The 27,993-nt window shown below is 40.3% G+C and overlaps 1 protein-coding gene across 2 annotated transcripts in view; it reads right to left on the reverse strand.

Moving 5' to 3' along the window:
• The window catches only part of PEPD (peptidase D), a 153,869-nt gene that overhangs the window by 38,784 nt on the left and 87,092 nt on the right, over nt 1-27,993 (reverse strand). For both annotated transcript variants that reach the window (XM_033069465.1, XM_033069464.1), the window contains 3 exons: nt 23,280-23,348; nt 16,607-16,684; nt 263-411 (listed from right to left, as the gene is read on the reverse strand). In XM_033069465.1, coding sequence (XP_032925356.1) covers nt 263-411; nt 16,607-16,684; nt 23,280-23,348 — 296 coding nt within the window. The remainder of the gene's footprint in view (nt 1-262; nt 412-16,606; nt 16,685-23,279; nt 23,349-27,993) is intronic.

Here is a 27,993-nt window from a genome sequence, read left to right on the forward strand (position 1 = left end):
TCATCCTCAGAAGAAGGCAATTTAAAAAAAAAAAAGAAAAAATATTATCTTATAAATTGTGTTAATAATGGTTTCTAGGTTATGTCTTTAAAAGTGTATGGAAAATGTTATGCATCCTACCTGTACATATTAGGAGCTGCTTAACCATGGAAATTAATTATATCATCTTGTTCCCTCCCAACACTTTCTAAAATGCAAACATAATTGATTTGACAGCCTGGATGCTGCTCTCAGTTCCTGCTGACAGGCACTGATCCTTTACCTGGCTTGATTGCTTTCATCACAGCCCGTGATGCCTTCAGCACTGCCTCATAGACAGCCCTCTGGTCAGCAGTGAACTTGCCATTGGCAGGGAAGGTGCACGTGATGTCAGAGCCATAGCAGTAATATTCTCCTCCCATATCAAACAGGCTGAAAAGGAAACACAGGGCAAAGAAATGAACATTTAGCTCCAAAGAAATAATACAACATAGTGAACCTTTCTCTTGCTCTGCACTTAAAATCATCTACATTTTGGTAGATTGCCAATATAATCACTACTTGAACACTGTTCTAAGTAAAACAGGATGACAGTACCTTGGAATCTCCTGGCACAAGGGTATTTGCATTCCATATGGCTTAAATGGACACCCTTATGGGTTGTGCTGGTCCAGGATGGGAATGCTCAGAGAACACAGAGAATGCTCAGAGGCAGACAAAAATTACATGAAGAATCCACTTTAAGTTCCTCATTTCCAGTTTCTAGGAATTCTTCTCAGAAGAAAAAACATGTCCTTTTTTCTTTCCTGAGAAATGCTAGCACCACATAAAGCATCCAACATCCAAAACAGAATCCCACTTAACAAAGAAATGTCAATGGAATAGGATTATGGAAACATCCAACCACAAAAGTTCTCATGGTACAGCTTTCTGCATCAGAGACAGAAGAAAGAAATCATGAACTGCTTTCTTTTATGGGGACAAAAAAACTGGCTTACCTCTTGAGAAATATATTTATTCTATGCATGAATAGATGATTCCCCACTGATTGCTCAGCTGCCAGAAATCAATATACAAGAAGAGCAAGTGGGACTCCACACCCTTGTGAGGGCTATGTGAGACATTTGCAGTACTATGCTTCTCAAGCCTGCTTGATAAGGTCTTGCACTGCCTTCAGGCTCAGAAATCAGTAAATAACCAAATAACCATGTTGACCCGACAACACTTGAGCAAATAACCCCCTTGGTTCATCATATATTGATTACAGGAAGGTACATTTTTTGATATTGATATAGTATTTGTGTGACCTCCTGATTTCTGTGGTAATGAGTCAGAGTTGAAATCTGTGAATTTAAGTCTTCTTCCAGCCACCTCAAACAACTATAAGAGGCTAATCACCATAAGAAACACGATTTTCCTTCACTGAGTTTGAAAACCTTGGAGTTTCCCTCTCTTGCTGCTTTTTCACAGCAAGATCAGTCAGCACATGCAGAAGGCAGGGCAATCCACTGGGGCACCTTCTCTGCCACTGAGTCCTGATTACAGCAATAATCAGGAAAACTGCAGTGCAGCTCTGTCCCAGGGCAGCATATGTGACCAGGTAAGGATAAATATAAACTACCACCAAAAGTGCTATCACACTCTGCTACCTGATCACCATTTCCAACATAACTGCCACTGAAAGCCATGGACAGTGAGTAAACAAATGCAATCATGATAAAACTAGAGAATATTTCAGCAGAGCTAGGACTCTTGTTGCTGCATTGCACACACAGACACATGCTCATGAAGATTTACTCCAAGAACTTTTAAAATCCACTCGACAATTTCCTCCGTGAACAAATCCCTGCACTGAGTGAATCTCTGCCCTGCCTGAAGTCTTTGCCAGCCTCCCTACACTGGGCATGGTTCATCTGCAGAGACTTGCAGGACTGGAACATCAGGAACAACCCCAGTGGTTGCAGCGGCAGAGCTGCACGAGGCTTAAAGCTACAGGAGCAAACTCATTAGGAGAGTGCTACAGGGAGAACTGCAAAGTTACCTGTGCACACCAGTACAAACACATTTGTTCACTTCAACAGAGAATATGGAATGTTAATCCTGAAAGTTGCTGGTTGGAAGAAGATACAAAACAGGCGGCAAACATCAGATCCACAAGGTGAAAAAACCACAACTGAACACCACAGAAACACAGAAACTGCAAATCAGCCAGGCCCAATCTCAGAATCAGAAACTCCATCAACACTGCCTAAGTTTTCACTTTATGGTTAGACTTGCTTTTAAAAATAACTGAAGGTACACATAAAAAATCTACAGATACAGAAAAATAGTTGCAGTAAGTGAGAATCATGGAAGAAGCTGCTATATGTTGTAATGTAACAAGAAACAGATTAGTTCTAAATCTTTGAACATATCCCACACTGACCCTTTCAAAGTCACAAATCAAGTTTCAAGATGCTTTGTGGGTTCTGCAGCAGTTCTGTGACCCAGTTCTGTAGTATTTACAAGTGTAAATGCCCACTCAGCATGGTGATAGTAAAGCTGTGACTAATAACTTGAGACCTCCCTGTACATGTCTACTGGAAGTTGCTATATTTTACTGTATATTTTACCTGCAAAGTAGTTATTCTGAACTTACCAGAGGCAGAATTTTACCTATGTCTTTAACCTTACAATGATCAGCATTTTCTCAAACCCATTCATCTCTCAGTGGTTGTTAAATAGTTAATAGAGGACTGAGCAATGGAAAAAAGAAGTCCCAAAGCTGATGGTACACCAAAACAAAGCTCACAAGCTAGGAAGCACCATTTGTTCAGGTCTCTTGGCTTCCGGACAAGAGGAGACATGAGGGAAGATGATCTTTCAAATTCCACCACAGATCACAGCACACCATCCAGCCTGTATGCTTCAGTGAGAAAGCATCCAAACCAAATGGGACATCTGGGAGATATTTTGGCTCTTATCAGGAATTCTCTTCCATTTAACTTCAGTTGGGAACATATCCATTAGCTAAAATGTTGCCCAAGACATGGAAATAGCCAAAATATTGTAGTTATACTGAGAAAATAATGGGAGCCTGAGAAGATCACAGTTTCATATATTTGCTTGCCAGGCAAAATAAATGGTGAAGTACATTTATATCAAATAAAATGTATGACAGCTACTATCTTTCCCTGTTGACTAACCAGAAAAAAAAAATCTAAAAGAAGGTTCCTTTGAAAAAATACCTTTATTTTACCCTGAAATTAGATGATAAATTGCTAGTGAAAAAGATACTGTAAGTGCATTGCAGTTTGTTCTCAACTGCATGTACAACATTACCTGTCTGATAGTGTAGTCTTAAAAGGGCCACATACAGAAACAACTACTTAATGTTATTTAGACTGTCATCAAGTATAGCAGCAACATAAACAAATTAAATGCAGAAATGTAAATAGGCCTTATAGGCATCTTGATCTACAGCTTACCTCTTCAAAGCTGTTTAAAATAGATGAACATATGCAATAATATCATACACATTCACCAAACCCTATCATATTTCCCTTTGAGATAAATTAAGTGCTACACATCTAGCAGACTGTGCATGTTGTCATTACATATACATTACATTTTGTATAACAAAACTTAATTGTGAATTCAGTTTTCTGCTGAATGGTGAAAAACTTCATTCTAAAAATACCCTTTCACCACTCCTTTTCTAGCAAGAACACAATTGTGAATTGCTGATTTCAACGAGATGATATGTCTGAGGCTTTTAGGTTTCTGAGGCACTTGAAAGGGACGGTGAATAGAGGAGTGTTGCTGACCAAAGAGAGACATTAGGGTTTATGCCAAACTGTTCATTGATTTAGCTTGAAGATGAGGAGGTCAGCTCAATCTCTTTCAAAACCTTCTGACAGAAGCTAATCTTGCTTTGCATCATTTTGTTGTGTGCAAGAGCAACAAACACTTTGATTTTAGGGTGAAAAGAGCATGATGTATAAAGCAGACTTAACAGTCAGAAGACCTGAGCACCCCATGAAAATTCCATGCTACTGTTTCATTTTATTTTCTAGAATGACTAGGAAGCTATACCATAAAGAAAAGATGCATAACAAAAATAGCCCAAACTTCTCAGAAGTATGGGCACAGCTCTCCCAATGGAGGCTTCAGTTCTGTATGCATACATAATCTTTCCTACAAAATACTGTAAATATTTCTGACTAAAACTGGACAATGCAAAGCATAAGAGAAATCAGATAACCTGCCAGTTGCTTTACTGACAGAATGCCTTGCTTCTGTACCAGTAATCCAACATTAGCCAACAACAGTGGAATACAAGGCACCTTCTGCCTGCTTTATAAGTCACCTTAAAAAATACTGAGAACATTTAATTCCTTTCATAGGAGAAAATATAAACCCACAACTCTAAATCATTTTTCACATAAACCAGTTTCATAGTCAAAAAGAAGGAGGAACGTGTGTGACATGCCACAGCCTTGCAGAAAGGCCTGACTGGACATGCCCCTCCTCAGAGCTCCCCAGCCCTTCCCAGCAAGTCCCTGCAGCGGTTCTTCCATGCACAACCCAACTGGGGCTCTGCTCCCTGTGCAGGAGCCCAGCAGGGAACTTTGGAGGAAATATTTCAAGCCCTGTCAATTTTAAAGTGAATACAGGTTTGTAAGTCAATGCTGGAACTGAAACACAATGTGATGCACAAAAAAAGCTCCTTTCCCCTCCTGTCCCTCTGAAACCAAACGGATGAGTAAGACATGGCTGTGTTACTTTCACAGAATATTGGCACCACAAAATGCAGATTTATAGTTACATTTTTCACTTTCAAGCCAAGAAAAATAATATGCATTTTGATATTGATTTTAGCTTTCTTAACCTTTGACCGTGAAGCACCATAGAACACTTTGTGTAACACTTTAAATTTGAACACTGTGGACTATAAAGAGTCATAGTTCTTTTCTTTGTAAAGTCACTGTATGCCATTTTTCAAAAATAAAGCATCATCTTCCTTTAAGCATGTGTTTTACTTTTATAGGCTTGCTGACACTTTTATTGTCAAATAATTTGAAACTGCCAGGCAATGAAGCAAATTATGGCCAATATCACAATGGGAAGCAATACTTTATTTGGGATATCTGAGCCATGTGTATGAATTGTTATGATCCAACCACCAACCCAACCCAAAGACAAGCTCTTGCAGGCATTTTTCGGGAAGCCTACATCTACTCCCACGAGCTAACACATAAAGCTGTCACCTTCCTGCTCTACAGGTCTGCTTGATCTGAACACTCAGAATTGGATCTCCTCATGATAGTTATAAAATAATCACTCTTCAGCAGCTGTTCATGTGGCAGAGCAATGACTGGGGTGAAACCCACGTGGATGTCCTTGTGCAATGCACCCCGACACTGTCGTACCGAGCATCACCCGCCTGCACCCCTCGTCCTCCAGAGTCTGTGCTCAGGACAAATCCTCCCTTCCCCTGGGTGGGTTTGCAAGAATAGCAATTAAAAAACCGATATTGCCCTATCTTGCCCTCCTCACACCTCAAGTTAAACAGGTGTGAGTACTGAAGCACTACTCAGCAACATGTACTGAGGTTTTAGGGGTTTGAGCCATTATTAACCAGCACACCTGTGAGCAGCCACACAGATGAGCTGGTGCCAGCCAGTCTTAGGACAGCAGGAATAAAGGTATACACAGTCTTGTCCTGCTCTTATTGCCATAAAAGCAAGTCATCCCCAGCTGAGATTTATGCTGTATGATCTCAGCATTCTCTGCCCCGAGTTCAGAGCGCACTCTGTGCTTTACACTTCATGCAGCAATTAAATCCTTAAGTGTTCACACTCTGACAAAATCCACCGTTTGTTTGGTTAAACACTTCTAAGGCAATTTCGAGCTTAAGGGAACTAGGTATCAGCATTTCTATGAGATACATTTTTGGAAACAGGCCAACTGATTTGGAAATAGGGTGGTTTAATAGGAGACCACAAGAATGAATTATTGTAAATGATATCACAAGGAAGAAAACAGAGATAAGTGATACATACTTTTTTATACACTTGCACCTTGACTAGCCAAGAGTTATCAATTAAAAAAGCAACACTGGGTAAGATAACATCACAAACCCCAACAGAAAATTGGGACAGTACAGTGTATAGTCCTACTATGCTCAGGAAGAGGTTTTTTTAAGAGAAGCCTTGCTGTTACCAGCTTCCATCTGACATGGCAGACCAGGAACTTGTACTGGCTCTGTTCTGAAGCCAGGCTTGGCTCACTGGTTTAAAGCCAGCTTTTTGTCATCAGCACCCATGGAGTCAAGAATAATCTTTAAAAAGTGTTGGAGAATACTTTTTGTGTAGGAAATTTGATTCTGGGTATTCACAAGAAATCAAGTTTTGTTTAAGCCTCCTGTTGAAAAGAAGAGGCTGTAGCCACACAGGTAAATGCAGTTACAGCTGCATGACTACTCTCCACCCAATTACAAGTTAGGTAACCATGTGGTCCCATACTTATTGTTTCCCCTCAACTGTGTCTTTTCATCTTGTCTACCTTCTCCACGACTTCTTTATCACTGCTCCTCTTGTACCACTGTCTCACTTCACAGACTTTCCCAAACTATCTCAAAGATAACGGGAGGTTTCTCTCAAACTTTTCTCACAGAAGATGACAAGATCCACCATTAAGCTTTGCTCAGACAGAGTGTGATAAAAATAAATATCTCTGTCTACACTGAATTTTGAAGGAGAAAGGACTGCCTACCTATACAATTCCAATTCTCTACAATTCCAGCTACAGAGGCTTCAGTGGCTGTAGCAAGAATACACAAAAGTTTGAGATGGCTGGATTAGAAAAGAAAGCAATCAGACACAAAAGCTTCCCCAGGTGCTGCTGCTTGCACCACTCAGGGTTTCCCCTCTCTGTCACAGACACAGGACACTGGCTCACAGAATCAGAGCAGCAGTGTGGTGCTGGGTGCTGGATCCCTGGCAGGGAGCTGTGCCCCCGCTCTGCTGCTGACAGAAAACCAACAACAGCGTGCTTTGTGCCAAGCAGACCTTCAGATCCATTCCTCCCACAGGATATGAAATCTAAATCTACTGAATCTACCAAATGAGCTGCACATAAGAGCTGGTTCAGTAAACACTCACATATACTAGTAAGATTGCTATTTTCGTACACAGCCTAAGGAGGAGTCCCTTGCTTACAGCATTTATCTCTTGAAGAAATCTATGATGAGGTCCTTAAGCTTCTGCAGTAAAAAATCAATTTCTGCGATCAAATGTAAGCCTCTTCTACCCCCATGCAGTTTGCATTAATGCCTTCTTAAAAATATCGAGTTTGCCCAGAACAAAGAGCCAAAAAATCTCCTGATTGGCTTGTTCACAGATAATTTTGCCCCCAAGTGCCATTCTCAGTGTTTCAGCTAAAGCAGAGGGACACTTCTGATACAGAGGTGCTGCACATAAATAACAAGTACTGGGAACACTGTACTCAGGGGAAGTTCTGACAAGGGTTACCTATCTGACTTGTCTTTTTGCTGAATGGGTGATTTCTTTTTTCTGTCTTTTTTCTACAACTCTAATTATTATCCATTTTCAACAGACATATTTAGTAAGTCTCTCAACTTACTCTCTTTAGCAGTACTCTCTTTAGCAGAGTATTCTCTTTAGCAGAGACAGTTTGCTGATAAGTCAGCAGAGATGGCAGCAAACCCCAAGTTTTGGCTAATTTCCATCCATGAGGAGCCTCCCCAGTGGAAAGGCAGTATCTGGGGCTGCAGCTGACTTGCTCAAACAAAGAGCAAGAAAGCCAGAGCTGCAGGGAAGAGAGGGGTGCATTCAGGGAGAAACCTGTACTGGCAGCTGAGTACTTCCCAATGAACAGGACACCAGCAAACCTTGCTGGCTCCTCCCCAGAATGTCTCACCTGCACAGGGTAAGAGCAATACAGCTGCCTTTGCAGTTGACTAAACCTGTCCATTTCTAGATGTCTACTGAGAAGTGGAAAGTACTGAAAGTGAATTGTACAAGTCTGATACTTCCAATACAGGCCACCATTTTTGGGTGCTGACATTCAGAACTACAAGCCTTAGCCCTCAGCAGCTGTTTCTGGACACTCTGACCTGTGCTGTCCAGCCTTGCAAACAACCATCAGAGATCAACTGAGCAGGTGAAGGGTCAGGCCTTACTTAATGATTTTACTGTAAATATTGTCACGTTTTCTTACGTGGGTATGTGCATGCTCACGTGGTTCCATGATGAAAACTGGGCCAGTGTCCAATGGCACAGATTCACTTAGTTTTTTTGACAGCTTATGGTTTTTTTGTTGATTCAAGGAAGCTCCAAATTATCAGTTCTCAAATGGAACACAACAGACAGGAGTTTTAGAACACTCTACTGACAACTGGATGAAAAAACCCTGAGAAGACTGTTGCTAGCCTTTCTATGGACATGTCCAAAAGTTCAAGCCAAGAGCACAGTAGTGAAGGTAGCAACTAATATTTCCAAAAAGGAGGCTGCCTATTCCCCAGCTGAGCATGTTATTTAGCCTGTAAGAACATTTCTTTCCTCTTTGAAAGAAGCACCCACTCTTCACGGCAGTGGAAGTGGAAGTACAGTGCTGCATTCTGCAAATAGAAATATTCCTGCCCTGAACACCTCAGAGGGCTCAGCCCTGGTGTGGAGCAGCACCACACCAGCAGGACTCCTGAGGCTCTGCCAGACTGTGCCCCTGCCCTCTGCAACAAGAGATTCTCTGGACAGACACTAGAGACCCAACACAGACCTGAATACAAGGACTGGGAATTACATCTGGTTCAGGGGGAGCAGACAGAAGTTGTGTTGGGGACTAACTGCACCTTCCCTCTGAGCCATACAGTGGTTTGAAAGCCAGGCAGACTCCCACTAAAATTGTATTTGACCTACCCAGTCGAGCTCCCCACACCACTGAGAAAGATTTTGCTACTGATTTCTATCTAACATAAGCAACATCCATCAAGAGTACTTGTATCACATTTCACGTGTATTTGTGTTAAAGACCACCACAAAAAGTAGATTAGATTACAACTCCAACTGCAGCCAGTTTTTTTTCAGAATATGCTGGGAATGCTATGCTGAAACAATGACAGATAAAACAATTAAAAAGACATTTCACATGCATTATAGACAGCAAAAATTGCAAGGCAGACCATAATGGAGCACTTTAAGGAAAGCTAAAATTTGTTACAGCAAACACACTACTAATACTCAGTGAAAAGTAATACATTGCTGAAAAGGCTTATACATTTCTGACAGCAAGCAACCTCACAGCCTGAATTAACCAGTACTAACAGAACACATTCAATTACAGCAAAATTATTGTTAATTCTAGCAAATACATTTCTCTATTTTTAATCCACTTCAATTTTTCTGAATTAGCATAAAATTAATATAGTCCATAGCTACAACAAAATGAAAAATACCTACACTTGATGAAAACAGTAAATATTAATCAAACGAGAGGAATCAAGCCAAAGGAATTATTTCAGAAATGGATAGCCAGTTAATTTTGCAATCAACCAGTAAGTAGCAGCAATGTACTTTGTATTATTATTAGAAACAAAACCATTACTACAAACAAGCTGTTTCAAAACTGCAGACTGAAAAGTTAAAGCTAACCATAATTTTTGCATATTACAGCACTGAACTTCAAAATACATAAAAGTGCACAAGGCCAAATGAAAATACTAGTCTCACCCACATAAAATAGTTGAGCATTTACATCTGACACATTAACATCCTGAGATCTTACAAGAGTGCTTTCAAGAAGTAATAAATACAATATTTTGTACCCTAGGATAGATGGTTTTAATAGGAGACACTGAAGGACTTGGGTTGGAAAAGGAAGGATTTCTATCATCTGATGGAAAAAGAGGGTCAGTTCCTGCTTTTTAAATGCAACATTGCCCCCACCTGGACAAATGAATTTTGGTTCTAGGCTGATGTAAAACTCGATAAAATACTGAGAATTCCAAAAAAGTTTGAAAAAACAGATACAGCAAACTCTGATTATCTTTTCTGGTGTACCCTTTTCAAGTTTACCTAAATCTTTTCTTGACTTACTGAAAAATTTCCAATATTTTCCTAAAATAAATGACAGCCTCTCAGTACTCACAGAAAGTCTTACACTTATTCCTCCAAAGAAAAGAACAGTGCATTTCCTATAAATAGAACTGTATAATATTACAATAAAAATGTGGACATAGTTTTAATGCAGTATGTATACTGCATATGTGTAGTGACTGCATATATAAAAGATACATACACATGGATTATACATGAATTGACAGATCTTTTGATTATAAAAAACTGTATATTATGCTTTGAGGTCAAAGAATTAAAACCAGTAAAGTAACTTTTATTTTATTAATTAATTAGAAGGCTTAGCCATGAACAACTGAATCTGGCTACCTTTTGCAAGAAGCTACTTTCTCTTGTGATAATCTTCCCAGAATCACAGAACAGGCTGAGTTGGAAGGGACCCAAAAGGATCACCCAGCCCCTGTCCCTGCAGACCCCTCAGTCCCCCTGAGCATCCCTGGCAGTGCTGCCCAAACCCTCCTGGGGAGCCTGGGCAGTGCCAGCACCCCATGGGGGAGCAGAACCTTTCCCTGACACCCAACCTAACCCTGCCCAATCACACACCTGAGCCTGAAACTGTCCCTTTTCAGTCACTAAAAACAAAAAGCCCCAAACATTCAACATCTTCCCTCTCTGCTTCATCCAGAACAACTTTTCACAACTACCTGTACTTGCAGCCAGGAAGAACTCCCTGTGAGGAACAAACCTTCTGAAATGACAAAAGGAGAGGTTCTAGAAGGATCTTTTGAGAGCACCACAGGTAATAATAAAAACATCAAAAGCTTCAAACGACAAATGGAAGGAAGCAAACCCAAGTTTGACAGCTTGAACAGAATGCATATATGTAAAGGCAGTGCTCCCAGAAAGAGCTGAGTGTATGCTCTGGCAAGTACAGGATGTCACCAATATAAAAACTTGGGCAAAGATCACTTCATCCCACAGCTCTTACTTTAGTGCCCCCTGCTGTCAGTATAATTCTGATGATTTAAATTTGCACTGGGATATTAAGCAAATAAGTAGAAACAAAAATATGCCTCAGAGTTAAACTATTCAGACATAGGCTTTTTGCAATACTGGACAGTTTTCCATATCCCCAGCTCTATCATTTGACTCAGCAAATAACTGTGTTTGTCCAAGATACATTTAAATCATTTAACATTATGCTAAGATTGTACTTTTATGACATTTGTGTTTGGTTCTCTGATACTAACAAAGCTTTCTGATACCTGATTGCAATAAAACTATTTCCAGGTACAACTTGTTTTACTGCCATCCACAGCAGTGATGGCACTTTATGGCAACAGCAGTGAGAGCCATTCTGCTTCACCAAGGACACTGTACTCTGCTGTCATTTAAATCAATAAATTATTTCAATGAAATAAGTAATCAATGAGCAATTATGTGAGTGTTAAAACAAAGAGTCAAATAAAATGAAAGACATCATCTGATGAGCCAACCTGCTTCTATTTAAACTTCTAAAACTTCTAGTTTTGTTCATGGATTCTCTCTTAGGTCTGCTGTACTTCTCAAGCAGTTGATGCTGGTTGTACTCCGCTTCTTTATGCTTTCACCTAAGTCCTCTTAATAAATTAAACTCTGTCTCTGGCTGCAGTGAGGACCAGTGTCCCCCTTACACTGCCAGAGCTGCAGCAGGCCCTGACCCAGGTCAGTGCGTGGATTTCTTGGGGTGTGGAGCAGACCCTGCACAGCCTCAGGGTCTGCTGTTCATTAACATTGTAACTTTGGAGGATATTTCTAAACGCTAAAAATGCCCCTTTTTTGCAGCAGAATAGACAATTATTTACATTATTTTCCAAAGCCAAAACGAACCTACTAACCCCCAAAATGTCATTGAGTGCTTGAAGCTCAATGAATCTGCCAATGAGAGCTGTTTACAAAGTGCTGAATTTTCACTGAGGTACATTTGTCAGATGCCATAAAAATACCAAGACCTGCAGAAAAGCACCTCAGGTAAGAGCTCTATCTATTTCAATTACATCTGGGCTCAGGTTGACTTTCTTCTTTTTCTATTATTTCAGTGTGAACCTCATCATGAAGAATCAACCTTAATTTTAAGATCACAGAAGCATTTTCTATTTGCCAAATATTGCAGGAGCCCTGTTGATCAACTGCAACAGAACAAACAACTCCTGCCACGCGTTTGGCACGTGGCAATGCCAGGAGCCCACAAAGGCTGCATGAGCCACCAGGTCTAAATCAAATGCAATAAACTACAAAAACTCACCAACTTCTCAAATCAAAACATGAAATGTACACTTCAGGGACACATCTCTGATTGTTTCTAGAACAAACCAGCAGGCCACAAAGGTGAGCAGAGACATTTTTCTTGCCCTTCCTCTGCTGGCTTTGATGCTCAGTGTTCTCCCTTCCCCTCTCTCCCCAGCCATGGTGTAATCCACACTGCAGCAGGGCAAGGGCAGCAGGCAGAAAGAAGGACCCAAGGCAATTTGCTTCCATTATTTTTAAGGAAGCTTTCATTTTCCAGATGGCAGATGCTGATTTGTTGAGACAAAAAGCATTTCCTAGAAGCATGCTGGCTCTTACTGAACTTGTTCTGGATGCTGCTTCCCAGGGTCAAGTCATCACTTCCAGCCAAAGTCAGAGATCAGTTGAGGAGATCTGAAATCAGTTTCCACCTCCCACAAGGGCCCTCTAACCATTGAGCCAATATCTTTCTGCAGTGCGAACAAAAGCAAAGCTGCCCATGAGACACTTCCCCAGAAGAATGAGCCAGTGGGGGCTGCCCTTCGATGAGCAGAAGTCCCAGGTGCATGTTTGCTCCTGATTTGTGCCTTAAGGACTCAGATCTCTACTCCTTCCATTTATTTGGGTTCTTGTCTTCTTGAGTGGCAGCTTTTAATTTCATTCTACTCCTCACCAAACTTTGAAACACCTTTGGTTTTCCAAAATGCTGGAAGCTTCTTGTGTGTAAGGCAGGAGATTGCAACTACAACAAGCACTTTAGCTTCTGACTCCACTTTCCCTACTACCAAATGAGTTACAGCCTCAGTACAGAAACAGAAGGGGCCTTGGCATCCAGAGTAATGCAACACCTGGAGAGGATGCAGTGAACCTCAGCCCAGGGATCAGTTCCAATCCAAGCTGTCAGAGCTTTAAGATGACAGAAGAAAATCAGTATTTGTGACCAGCCTGGCCATACATCATCACTGCAAGCAGTGATTTGCAACATTCCAAGTAGAAGATTTTATATAAAGTTAATACTGAGTAAAAAGGCCAAGTGCCTAAAATGGTGACTCAGCCTACCCATTTATCTGGATGACCCTTCTGACCACAGAGGAAACAGACACCTGCTTAGGGAAAGTGTTTTAGAGCAAATTGATAATTTCAATATTCACTACAGAATGCCACAGTACATGAATCATATTGCAGTATTTGCTTTTAATATCCATTCAAGTTAAATATCTGTATCCTGAACACCTGAACTTCCTAAAAATACTGATTTCTTTCTCTGTCAATCACAATGCTTTGTGTTAGATAGCTATTTCAATATTTAACAGATTGAAAAGGATAGCCCTGCTTAGCCGGACAGTGTGTATTAAAAAGAAGTGTCAGAAATTCCCTTGATAGTCCTTTGTTGTGCACTGGGGTCTTTTAGTGCAGAAGCTGTACTATAAAAAGTGTGGATTATGATGCAGCATCAGAGATGCAATTCCATACCAGTATCTTACAGAAGCAATAAACCCTTTGATATAGGTTAATTTTAAAAAAAGAACATAATAAAGCCAGGCTTTTCTAAACCTGCCACAGCTTTTGACAAAGAAGTCAGAAAAACAGCCTTTTAAAAAGATATAAAAATGCAATAGCACAAGTATTTTGGCCTATGATCTTCTTTTGATGCAACTAAATCCTTGTTACACTTTTAAAAGAGCAAACAATGCATGCACTCAAGCATTTCACAGAAGCAAAGCCTTAGTCTCCCAAATTTATTTTTTCTAATATTCAGGTGCTTAGTTGATTTATTTATGATACTGCACTACACAGTTTTGTACATGAAAAACTGAGCAGCACATTTCTGCAAAACCCATGAATGTTATTCATATCCACTAAGTAATGCTGAGAAAAAGATATGAAATTCTACTGAATAATTTATTAAAAATCATACCAAATACCCACTCTCCCGATTCCATGATATACAACCCCATGAACAGTTAAATTATGTTATGCCAAAACGTTGGCAGAAACAGAAATAACCCTTAAAATACTCTTACCTCTTTTTCACCAAAAATAAATCCTATTTTTCCCCATGTTCAGGGCTTCCTAAGACAATCCAACAGAGGGCTCCCCATAGCTATTAAAGAGCTTAATTGAAAGCCAAGATACCAATGCTAATATACCCCAACAAATCAGCACACTGTCATTTTAATGCCTCCTCTGTATGCACACACACACCCTTCTACACCCAAATCAGACACTTGTAAAGGCACACAGTGAAAGCACTCAGCTAGTGCTTTGGCAGAATTTGTATGCTGCTCATGTATGCTACACCTCAAGACTTTTTCTGAAACACTATTTTTAACTGTGGAAAATGAGTGCATTTTTAAATTGTCTTTACAGAAATTAAATCACTTTTTCTTATTATTTTTTTTTATTCTCCCTTGAGATAAATACTAAGAAGCCAGTGTGGAGCAGAGATATCAGCCCGTGGGAAAGGCAGGGCAGTGGCTGGAGCCTGGCAGGTGCACCTGGGGCACCCTTTGCTGACACCACCTGCACCTGGAAACATCTCACCAAGAGCAGGTGCCACCGTGGTGGAGATGATTTCAGACACTGTTAACCTTGCTCTCTGTGTTGAGGCACAGGTGCTGCTCAGCAGGTTTGAAACTGAAGAGATCGATGTATTTGGTAGGTTATGGTTTCCTGACACTGAGATGCCTCAGGCTGATAAAACCCAAACATATTTTAAAGACTTTTCCAGTACTGCAGAAAATAAGGGTCTGAAAGAGTCCTGTACGAGCTCTTGTGGTTTAAGGACTACAGTCATCCACTAAACTGTTCTTGGAGACTGTAAGTGAAAGATTCCTACACACACCCTCCACCCTGAGGTCTCCCTCACCATTGAAAGACCTTAATTTTCAATATGGGCTATCATAATGCACTGTGACATATCTTCTCTCTAATATATGCTGAGATTTTCTGTATGCTACACACCTTCCTTTTAAATTTAATTGTATGACACAGCTGGTACACTTTTATGTTGGTATGTCCTTCCTGATCAAAAAATGCTCATAGCATATTATTTACTCAAACACAACACAATCATAGATCAAAACTATTGCCCTGCAATAAATTAACTTTATTATTTAATGGGTTTAGTAAGCTATTAACCACAGGTGAAGATAATACATAAACTATCATACAAGAAGCTTTAAAAAAAGTTTTTACAGTATTATAAAGAAATTATCTATCTGTAATTCTGTAAGTCCACTGTGCAGCATCTGAAGATGCGCCTGGCACTTTAGCCAACAAGGCATATTTTTTAACTTCAGAGATTCAATTTGTTTTCCATAATATGTTTTGAGCTTATCAATGATAATACTAATTTGCTTTCCTTCATACATTCACATTCCACTGTGAAAATACATACCTGCACTCTTCCTGCCCAGGCTACAAAGGTAATCCAAAACAATTCCTCCACTGAATGTCAGTGATTAACTTCTCTAAAACTAGTTTTGTATTTTTATAAACAAAGGCTTTTTGACCCATATCTTGGTCAGTATGTCTTGGAGATAAAGTATGGAAGTTATGATCTGATATATCACACATCAGACAAAAAGGTCTGTTAATTTATGGAAAGGTGTTTGGTGCTTCCATTCACTCTGCTTTCACCTGCAGTGATACTGCAAAGCATGTGGACATGTAGTACACACAGAGAAAATCTTGTGGTATTTGCAGCTGTATCATACATCACTAAACTCTAAGTAAATCTTTATAGGAAGTTTTTTGGCAGAACACAGAACTAGAAGCACCCTTCCCTGACCTGATCTGAATTTGATCTCTCCACATATTCTAATCTCTACTTTCTTGTGGGGTGTCTGTGTGCACATAGGCATTTCTAAGATCTAATGCATTCTGCAATTTGGTGCAGTTCTCTAAAAGTAGCCAACACTCTGGTGATCCTCCACCCCACCACCAGAGCTGAGGTTTGGATCTGAGGTCCAAGAGCAAACTCAAATCACAGATTTTGCAACTGCCCTTGTACTTAGAATACAGCCATTTCCTAAACTAAATTCTAAGTGCCTCTGGTCCAGAAGTGTTTGAAACAACGTCTCCTTCTCCCTTTCAACTGGAGATACAGGTGTACAAGACCTTTGGAAGAAACCAGAATAATTTGGCATGCAAAGCTACCTTCTATTTTAAAGATTTAGACTTTTTATCAGTATGCAGTCATCCTTTTTCTAAGAGTACATACAATTCCTGTATGGAAACAGTAGTAAAACAAAAATATCAACAAACTCTAACCCTTTACTTACCATAAGTCTCCATCTTCAATAGTCTTATCATTTGGGGCTCCAGCATGGCCATAGTGCAAAACAGATGAGTTCTCCCCACTGATAGGCAAAAAGAAAATAACAGAATTAGTGGAAGAAGAACCATTAACACACACATTCACAGGACATAAGGAGGAACACTGTAAGCATCAGTGTATTCACATAAAAAGCAGCCTGTGAGAGCTGTCACAGTCCCTGCCCTGCTGTGGACTGCAATAGCTACCCCACTTGTGCGGCAGGGATGGCCATGGCACAGCAATTCTGCTACTCCAGCTGTAGGACAGGACCTTGCTGCAGAAGGAACATGGCACAGTTCATAAGAATATTTCCTATACCCATGGCAGTGTAAAGGAAAGAATTATGCACAAGTAATTTTTCAATTTACACCCATTTATTATTTTCTGGTGGGTTTTTTTTGGTTTTTGTTTGTTTTTTTAAATTACTTAGTGCTATTTTTCCCTATTCGAGGTTAACTAGTCTAAGGCATGAAACAAACTAACTTCCAATGGAGTAAAACCTGACATTTGAAACACTCTAGGAAACAGTGGGACTGGAGAAATTGAGCTGTTGGAGGCAACAGCTCCAACTCCCCTCTGGCATGGCTGCAGGTGGTCTGTGCTGAAGGGGATGCACTGCTTGGGGAACAGTCACAGCCTACAATGCCAGCAGGAAGAGCAGGTATGAAAACTGTCACTGTCTTCTTACCTGCTGTTGAAAAATCACATTGCAAAGAAAAGATTTTTATTCCTGGAAATCTTGCAGAGTAAACTGCTGAATTCACAAGAATAAAACAGCTCCAGAGAAGGATGGACACTTGTTCTGAAGTTCCATGATCCCCCAGGTGACCTACATTTGGCCTTGGAATCCTCTCTTGCCTACTGATATTCCTCTGGGTCTATAAAATGCCAGTTAAAAGGCTGATAAAGATCTCAAGCTCTACCTATTTTTCTTTTACTGTTCTCTTCAGACAGATGGTCTCGCTTTTTTTCTTCAAAAAGCTGGAAGACTCACATCACATCCAAAAATACACATGTTGGGACAGGGTTACTGCAGCTTCTCTCTGACCCCTCCAGCTCACTTGCCAGCCTGTACCTCAGCTTTCATCCAAACCTTTCATTGGTCACCCTGCTCAAATTTGGTTCTTTCAAGTTTGTGATGCTGGAACAGCTTTGTATCTTGGATGACAGGAATCTGAGGCTCGATTTCAATCAATCTTTTGTTGTATCTGGAGTAAATGTGACACCTGACATACTTTTCATGTTAGACTTCTGAAGTGTGCAACAGTAAGCATGCACTGTATCCAAAAAGAGACTACCTTCAAGACAGATTAAGTTCTTATGATATTCAACAGATCAGCAGTCATTCAGATAATTTCATAAACAATGATTATGGAGTAGAAAGTGCTAAGTTTCTGCAGGCTCTCAATCTAAGTGGCTGGACTGTGTCTGTATTTGAAAGGACATGCAGCTGTGGCACCTGGGGACACAGATTAGCAATGAATTTGGCAATGCTGGCTTAATGGATGGACTGGATGATCTCCGAGGGCTTTTACAACCTGGATAATTCTACACTGATATTTTGTAAACAGTAAGTATTTATTGTTAAGGTTTTTTTAGCATGTAAGAATCACTATGTGATAAGACAGTGAAAGATGATATTTCAGAATCACAGGGATGATTTTTTTATAAAGTGTACTTCATAAAGTTATACACACTCCAAACAGAAAAATTAGAAAAATTGTTAAATCAAAAAGCCCCACAGAACTAAGGCTGCAACACATTCATTTTGTGATGCTGGTCCAACGGCTTAAGCACAGTTTCACAACTGGCTGGATGCTTTTTCCTTGCTGGATACTGGACTTGAGAACCTCTGCTGCAGTGCAGATAGCTAAAAATGGACCCAGAAAGCCTGTATACAAGATGAAGACACACATCAGCTTCTTTCTGAGATGTTCTGTCGCCTGGGCACTGTTGGGATATTTTCCACACCAGGACACTTCCAAAATTAGTTTGCTCTATCTGAAGAAAAACTGTGTAACAGGGCAATGGAGTGCAATGAAAAGAAAAGGTCTCCTGTGCCAGGCACAGCGTCCAGCGGCAGCAGTGTCAGGTGCCAGGGGTGCTCCCACCCTGCACTGCACTATGGGCATGGGGAGGATGCACCACCCCTTCCTGCCTCAAGAACTGCTTCCCAGGTGGGGGGCTAAAATTTTGGGAGGATAGCATGTGGAAGCAACTGGAATGACCTTGATTGACATTGTCTGGTGGTTAAGGAAAAACACAAGAAATAAAAAAAAAACACCAACAGCTGGCATGCACATACATACTCCACAGCAGTTTGTCAGGAATTTAGCTGCAGATACTATTCCTTTATCTCCCTCCAAAACTGGGGATAAAATAGGAGAAGCAAACAGCACATGCATATATTTATGATCAACTTTAAAAAAAATTATCATGAACCTTAAGGGCACGACTCCATGCTTATGTATCTGCAGACAGCTCATTTACTTATGGAGATATGCTGGCACCCTCAGCAATACATACCACACCAGTGCACAAATAAGTCACATACTCAGATTTGACAACTGCACAATGCTTTCAACAAAACACACTGCAAATGCAAAGATGAGTGGTTTCTTTTGCACCTTTTAATGTAAAGGTTTAAGTTTATAAAATATTTCTGCTAGGCTCAGCACCAACTGTGATGGGAGCTGCATGAAGGATCTGTTTTTCAGCACCGGTGGTGAAGTGTTAAGCAGGCACAATCTTTCTTGGCATTGGAGACTCCTGATGTGTCAGGCACATCTTGGCTCTGTCACACACACAGGATCACTCACAGCACAGAGAGCACAGTTGGTGCTGAAGACCAGATCTGCACACCATATGCACGTCAGGGGTTTGGCTGCTGGGATTTAGGGGCATGAGGGTCTGCTCCCCTAGGACTGGCTCTGGGCAGGTACCCTGGGCTCAATACCCATTAGCAACCATGGCAGGGCTGATGTGCTCCTGAAAGCTCTCCCAGCACCTGCACTGCAGTACTGGTGCCTGGCTCTGAGCAGGCCCTGCAGCTGAGGCTGAGTGGGACAGCTTGACTCTGACATGCACTACTGACCCAAACTAAGACAGCAACATGGAAACCTCCAGCAGGTTCCTGCTAAGAGGTGCACATCCCATCTCCCCTGCAGGGTGCATCTTTACCACTGTCCTGAAATGAAGGCAGGAAGATGCTTCTGGAGCAATGCTACAGAAATGACGTGTACCCACAAGGTAAATGCTACAGTTTGCCAGAAATTGCTCACACTGATTCAGTAAGCTTTTCAAGGTGGCTTTAAAACAATTCAAATAAAACCCCCAGCCACTGGCAAATCAAATGAGCCTTCATGTAGAAACCTCCTTTTTCTTCTTTAACAGGCAAAAGCTGCAAGGTTGTGCATTAGAGCTCCAAGTTGTGGTTTAGGATGAGGAGCTGTGGGGAGGTGATCCTCACTTTTCGGTCAGCACCTTTGAAAATCACCGCTCATGAGGATGGCAGGGCTCACCTTCAGGCAGCCAACCTGAAAAATCCTCTAAGAGGTTTCTGTGCATCCATTTCTATTCCTTTAATAACTTGCTCCTAACTGGTGCCAAAGACATACAGAAAGAATTGCATGAAGCAGCAGAAAGGCTGCAAATTAACACCACGGAGAACGCAAACCACAGTAAGAGATTCTGATTATTAGCAAAGGAAAACAATCGCCCAAGATGTATTTTAGGTCAGAAAGCACCCTGAAAACAAAATATTAGAAGAAAGAGGAGAAATGTCAGCAATACTTTAAGGACAGAAATATGCTGAGCATCAAGCATTACAAAAAGTGTAGGTTATAGCTCTATATTAAGAATATCTAAAGGAAAAACAAAAGACCATTGAATAAAACTGGAACATATTTCCATTGTGATTTAAATCATCATAGAATCAACCCAGAAGAAAGCATTAACCCTTCTTGCCACTTTTTTGTCTAAGGCATGAAATTTTAAAAAGTTGTACTGAAGTGAAAGAAAGAAAAGCAGATACAATAAGCATCCTACACTGGCCCAAAAAGCTTCACTTATGGTGACCCCCAGATAGAAGGCATTTCACTGCACAGTTCTTGATGACTGATAGCACCAGATGAGAGCTGTCATCTGCCCAGAGACATCAGGCAAGATCTGAACCTGAGTCTAAGACAAGAGTAACAAGTAGCAGCTGCTGGTGGCTCCTGTGGTGGCTCTAGAGACACCAGTGCTTCCACCACCACCTAACTCCAGCTGGAACCTCTGCACAGCAGATGCCATCCACCCTAGCACCACCAGGACACTGGCTATGGATCACCTTTGTGTAGCCATTTGTAAAAATGGTTCCTTGGTACCCCAGGTACACTGCAGTGAAAAACTCATTAGCATTTGGACACTACTTGGAAGTAGCACTTTGTGTGTGCCGAATACATCCAAGTATGCTTAACCATTCTCCCATTCTCCTTTCATGCGAGTGGTGCCTGCACTTCAAACCCCTGCCCAGCCGACACCACTAACTCCAGGACTAACCTCGAAAGGTAACACCCTGGCACACTCACCAATGTGTGTTATTATTCTCAGAATAACAGGGAACACATTAACCAGTTTTAGTCACAGCAAATATTCATTTAGCATCTCCTCAAGAACATAGCACTGCACAGGGACAGTAATAAATAAATGCCCCCATAACATGAGAAGTATTTATTTCTGTATTAAAATATCCTGTTGATTACTCCTGATTTCCAGTTTAATCAGCATATTTTTTAAAAAATTTAATAACAAGCTTGTTTTTATTTAAAAGGATTAGTCTTTCTATGGAAACTATTATCAGGCCTGCAATCTAAATAGGAAAGATCCTGTCAAAATATGCCCATTTCAAGTGTTCAGGAAAATGCAAAATTCAGCATGCATAGAATAAAACATTCAAAAATCCTAATTGCAAAAGTTATTTTTAGCTGTAAATGTAGTTAAGTGAAATATTTACAATGCATGACATTTTCACAGAATTAAAAAATGTCTATTAGTTTGCCATTATTTTTGCCATTATTATGTTAATTGAATTCATTCATTTATTTAAATAGCTTAAAACTGTTAATATTATTCATTCTTACTTCATCACTCATAGTCAGAACATAGAATACAAAGACTTTGGTCTGTAAATTGCTGTCTCATGTAATTATTTTTTTAAAATCAAGTTTGTTGGCACTTTTAATTCTAGTGGTAGGATACAATGCCAGCTCCTATGGATAGCAGTGAGTCACAATGTTGTTTGGATCTTGCATTCCAAGGACAGCCCTTCTCTTTGTTTGAAATCCTCCATAAGTTCAGAGGCAGCTCTGATTCCACCCCCAAGCCCTGCAGAGCAGGACAGGATGCCCAGAGAGCTCCTGTCAGCCCCCAGCTCTGTTGGAGCTTTCCTCCTCCTGGCTTCCCCAAGTCATGCAATGCAGGCCCTGGGTTTTTCAGTCCTGTGGAGAGTTCAGCCTGTTCCCAACGCACTGCACAAACATTAACTAGACATTTATATAGCTTTAGCAAAGTGATTTGACCACCAGCACCCAAACCAGATCCTGCAGCACGGGTTCTGATCCACTGGAAGTGAATGTGAAATCTGCATGTCTGTGAAAAATCGTAACATCAGTGTCTGTGACAAAGGCTTAGAATGGAGTCTCATTTCACTGGGATGTTAATTCTCAAGTTATACAACAGTACTTAAACCAGGAAACTTTTCAGACAATTTAGATACACAATTTGCCATAAAACTGCTCATGCTCCTGCTGCAATTTCGCATATAGATTGGAAAATTGCATTTACAAAAAAGCAATTGAGTAAACTGCAGAAAGAAGTGAAGGTGCTAATTGTTCTTAGCACCTTCAAAGCAATATAGCATTATTGCCATTAACATAAAAATTATCTTTTGTAAGTTTGTGTATCTTTTGTAAATATGTGACTTCAGTATAGGGAACATATGTATCAACATATATGGCTCATCTAACTGTCATACATCTCTGATTAGATTAATTCCACTAAGTAAGATTAATCTCTGCATGAAGCACACAGCTGTTCTTCAGCATGTATCCCACACTGTTCTCTTGTGCATTTCTACAACTGCAGGGAGAACTTTTATAGTACTTTCCCAAATACAGTAACTTTCAACACTAGCTGTTCACCAAGAAGCAGAGAGAGCAAAAAGTTCCAAATTCCAAAGAGATTAGTTTAATTGCATCCTAATCTTTGAGACAAATAATTTTGAGGATGATAAGAAATACTTAAGGTGTATTTCAAAGAAAGCATTTTTGAGCAATACAGAATAGCTCTAAAGCCCTTCTCCATGGTGCTATTTAATAAAAAAAGGCAACTGCAGCACAGGGGTAAGCACAAACACGATCTTGGCAGCAGCAGCAGGCACTGGGAACCTCTGGAGTGCAGCAGAATCTATTACCAAGTCATGTCTTCAGGAGACAGAGGTTGCCACCCACCCCTCTGTCTTTTCCAGTGAAAACAGGTCAGAACTCATTCTGATGGCATTTGCAAACACACGACATGCCTAAAAGGACTAATTTTACAAATACCAGGGGGAAACTGGTGATGAAGATGACACAGTTCAGTGTAAATCATCCTCTTACCTGCCACAGATGCAAGTGTAGGAGGTGTGGCGCATGCCACCTCGAGTGTAGCAGTAGTGCTGGAACAGGCTGCAAACAAACAAAGGGGGCAGTTAATGATTTATACAAAATCACCCTAAGACAGGGAGAAAAACAAGCTCTGCTTGAGTACAGCTGTGTTGGTGTAAATCCCCAGCTGCCCAGCAATGCTCTTGGCCCATTTCTGTTCAGCTGAACTCCAACTGCCCCACGCCCAGCAGCCCTGCAGAGCTGCACGCCATCTCCACAAAGCCATTAAGCACCTCTGCAGCTCGAGTGCAGCTCAGTGACCTCAAATGGCAATTGCTTTCCTTACAGCTCAACACCAAAAGGGAAATTACTGCTGGCAAGAGAGCTCAACTGACCACAGAACAAACAGGATGATGACAATTAAAATGCTGAAGCTGGTAAAGCTGGCCAAACTCTCCAAAGTGGAATTGAGAAAACCTCTGCATTGCTGCATTTCAGGTACACAACCACATCCATGATCCTTTTGTTCAATCCTGCTGCCCTCAATCTATGTCATGCAGATTCAGGAAAAGTGAAGTTCAAGCAGCCCTTCATGGAGGAAGGATCTTGCCAGACTGGTCAAAGCTCTTCAAAATAATTTCAGCAGAAGCCATCTCATTTTTCCCACCTCACAGACACCTTCTGCTGGAAGCTGAACTAACTTTCCTCTAAGGCTGATTTGCATCTGACTGTGCTGTTCACCCTCCTCTCCAGACAAGCCAGCAGAGCTCTCCCTTCACATAAAACCAGGTACTTTGTGCATCACAGTCCTGGCTGGAATGGACAGTCTTGAGAAAACATTAGAGTTACTCACTTTCAGACTGTGGTATCTAAATACCTCTATGAAAAAAACTAACACAACTCAATCCCAAGAGCATGGTAACATGAGGCCAGGTCTGCAGTCTACGAAGGACAGTACAACACAGTACTGTTTGCTTTTGTGTACTTGGGACAGGGAAGGGAAGGGAAGGGAGAACAGCCCATGGAACCCTCTCCCACTGCCATCCTGCTGGAGGAGCTGTTTGGCCTTAGAAAGCATTACAATATTTTCAACTTCACTGTCCAAGTCCCCTGCACATGAGGGCAGATGTGCCCAAAGCACAATTAATATAGGATTAGGTGCTTTAAAAGCTAAGCACATATCATAGATTCTTTTATTCTTTTTGAAATATGCTCTAGTTACAATCCAATTCCCTGTAACACTGAATGAATTCCAAAACCTCATTTCTTGTAATACTGAAATAATTTCATTAACATAGAGTGATAATGGTGTTATTCAAAGAATAGAGATGTTGTGATTTTGGCCTTCTTCAGCAGCAAGCCGCAGAACACAATTCAAGTTCAAAAGATATTAAAGACATTACATGCTTGTAAATCTAAACTGGATTTTAAAATTACACAGAATTACAGTATTTAAAGAAAAACAGCCTCCCCTTAGAGACTCGGTAGAGGGACACTCTGTTTACAAAATCTCTTTTCTGTTCAAAATACCATGGTGGTTTACAAGGCAGAAAACACTGAGTTTGTTTTTGCCCATAAATGAATAATGGCAGTGAGTAAGTAAAATGCCAGAGAAGCTGAGGAGAAACTCAGCCACGGTGAGAACCCAGCAGAGATATCACTAAATTGGGCTAATAAAATTTATCACCTAAACTGTCACTTTTTCTGACACAAACATTCTTTTACAGAAATGGATATTTCATATGGAAACATTTGCTTGCAGGCAAGTTTTACTCTGTAAGACATGACACTAGACACAAACACTTTGCACAATAATTATAGTTATATACGTATAGTTACATTTTAGGAAGCACCTTTTAGTGTATTTTATAGACCCTTCATCTTAAATGATTGAATAAACTATTCCTCTAGACAGCAACTTCCAGTAGCCTGATAAAGAACCTAAAAATGAAATGTAAAAATGAAATAATGAAGGCTCTAAGCATCTTTCCATCATCAATGATGCAGGATAGCAAGGTTTATTTTTTTATATGACAACTGATCACATATTCATAGTTGCAATTAATATGAAAGTATGCAGTCAGTAATGGTAGTCACCTCTTCTCTTGCAGTATTCCCCAACTGGCAATAAAAAGCAATAAATAAATTAAGCCATGCTTTGTGTAATCCAGCTGTTGCCTGAACTTTGTTTCTGTTTCATCATGGACTTCCTTTGAAGACTAAGAAAGAAGGGGCTATCTATGTGATTGAGCTGATGATGGTACAACTTTGCCAGGTGATGCATTTCCTGTTAGTAAAACTACTCTCATCACTTTTGCGAATTTACTTCTTCAGGGTATGATTTCATGCAATTGGAAAAAAACTTCAAAATTTCCATCAGAGACAGGCAACATCCTTGTATAATACGACCTAGATAAGTGAAGGACTGGATATCCTGTTGATGACAATGACTGGCTTTTTAAAGCTAGAAAGTGTATATGTAGAATAGAGAAGGACTTTGTAGGTAAAGTCCATGTTCCACTGCAGTTAATGCAGATTTTGACACCAGACTTTATCACACCCAGATGTCAAAACCCTGTAAGAATCTTTATCCATAACAGCGACATGAAAGTGCAAAGTCTGAAATGGTTGGATGGAATATAATCTATTCTGGTATTCTGCATACATTGCAAATATTACACCCTGAACTTCTCCTCCTTCTTCTTTTGATTGGAGGATTTGTGCTCAGTTTTATGTTGTTGCTGGATGCTTTGCCCTGAGATTTTAATGCAACCAATACAGGCACAGAAATGAAGCAGCTCGTTCTCTTCTTGTATGGGTTTAAAGCTTCCTGCCATGTTTTGTGCACTATTTCTTCAGAGGGTGTGTGCATCACTTCCCAAGCAGGTTCTCAGTGGTTTACACAGATCAACCACTGCTCCACTGGCTTGTCACATGTCACCTTGAAACTTTGCTAGAGCTAGCATGGGCTGTGCACTGCTTTGGGCATAATTGGTTTGTTGCTGTTGCTCTGTAGGGGAGCATCTTGGGTTTGGTGCTCTTTCAATTTTTTCCAAAACCATCACTTTCTTTGACTGACAATAAGTGGAGAGTTAAAGCAGTTTAAAAAAAAATCACTGTTTTTTCCATCAATTAAAAAAAAAAAAAAAACCCAAGTATTTGTCACCATCAACTCAAGTAAATATTACATGAGTGCACTTCCCCTCCCAGTAAATTGCTGATGATGTTAACCCCACTGCTCTGCTGAGTCTCAGCTGCCTCACTGACTGTGCTGACTTGAGAGAAGAAAATTCCCCTTTCAGAAAAAATGGGTTATTCACCAGTAGGAATAACAGAACCAGTATATACTTTTAGATCCTATGGCGTACTGCATACATCCAAACAAATCTCCAGCATGCTTAAAGAGCCTCAACTTCAAATCAGCCTAAAAAGCCACTACAGTAAAACCTTCTACAAACAGTCTTTCTGACAAATTATCAAAATCACTCTGACAATGATGTTTGTGTTTTATGGTCATCTCGGTCCAGTTTCCACTGCTATCTAATGCACACTGACAATCACGTGTGTGATGTGAATTGAAACTGCATTAAATAAGGTAGTTTAATGACAACAGTTTTCTTAATTTAAGGGAATTTACAGAATAAAGACACATAAAGCAGGAGTAACAGAATTATCTGTATTGATTTCTCTCACATTTTGCTTTTTTTCAGGTCTTCCTCATCACTAGAATACAACATATGCATACACACTCAGCAGTGTTATTTTTACTTCCAAAAAGAAGTACATAAATAATCTCTAGTTTTAATTCTTATCATCAGCTCTTCTTGATTTATAAGAAATATTTATAAGAAAGCAACATTTGCATTTCTCAGCTATTTACTCTGAGACACTTCTCGATCAAAAAGGTTGAAATTTTAAATAAAGATCCAATTGAGCATTTTGACCTGTATCTTACAAAACCAGTAAGAAATGCAATTACAGAAAGCATAATAAACATGGAGAAAAGAAAGATACAGAAGGAACTAAAAGCAGCAAGAAAATTCGAGCAATGTCTGTTTAAAAAAAATTTAAAACCTTGCCAAGTTTCTCTAACACTGCCCAATGCATTCCTCAGTGACATCTTCTGCTGATGCCACACCCTAAGCAATACAGCCAAGAGCTGCAGAATGAGACATGAACATCACTTTGGGCTGGAGAAACAATTACTCATCCCAAAGCTTCTGACAAGAGAGAGAGAAAACCACTGAATAATCCTGTTCATTATTCCCAGACACTCCATCTAGAACACCTGTGGATACTGGCAGCTCAAGAACCCAATTTTCAGGTTTTGTATCAAGCAGATCTGCTGCCAATTTGCCCTGTGAAGCACACAGGTTCAGAAGAGTCAAGGACACTTGTAGCTCAGCATCTCATTATGGTGTTTACACGGAAAACATAGATTTGAGAAAGTTGCCTCTTAATAAAAAGACACCTTTGTATACTTCAAGAATAGTATTCTTTGAAGTTAGCCCTTGAGAGTTGCCTTGAAATGCAAGCAGGTGGGTTTCAACTATGAATTGGAAACCACAGTAACTTAAGGGAGTTCTGGACAGAAGTGAGAAGATTTTCTGTAGCTCCTTCTTTTCTTTTTATGACTACAATCAGAAGATGTAGGTGCATTTCTATTAGTTACCTGTGCAATGATTACAGTAATTTCACGATTATAAGCCGCACCATTCTGACTAAA

The sequence above is a fragment of the Catharus ustulatus genome, chromosome 11, assembly GCF_009819885.2.
Source record: "Catharus ustulatus isolate bCatUst1 chromosome 11, bCatUst1.pri.v2, whole genome shotgun sequence".
Taxonomy (NCBI): domain Eukaryota; kingdom Metazoa; phylum Chordata; class Aves; order Passeriformes; family Turdidae; genus Catharus; species Catharus ustulatus.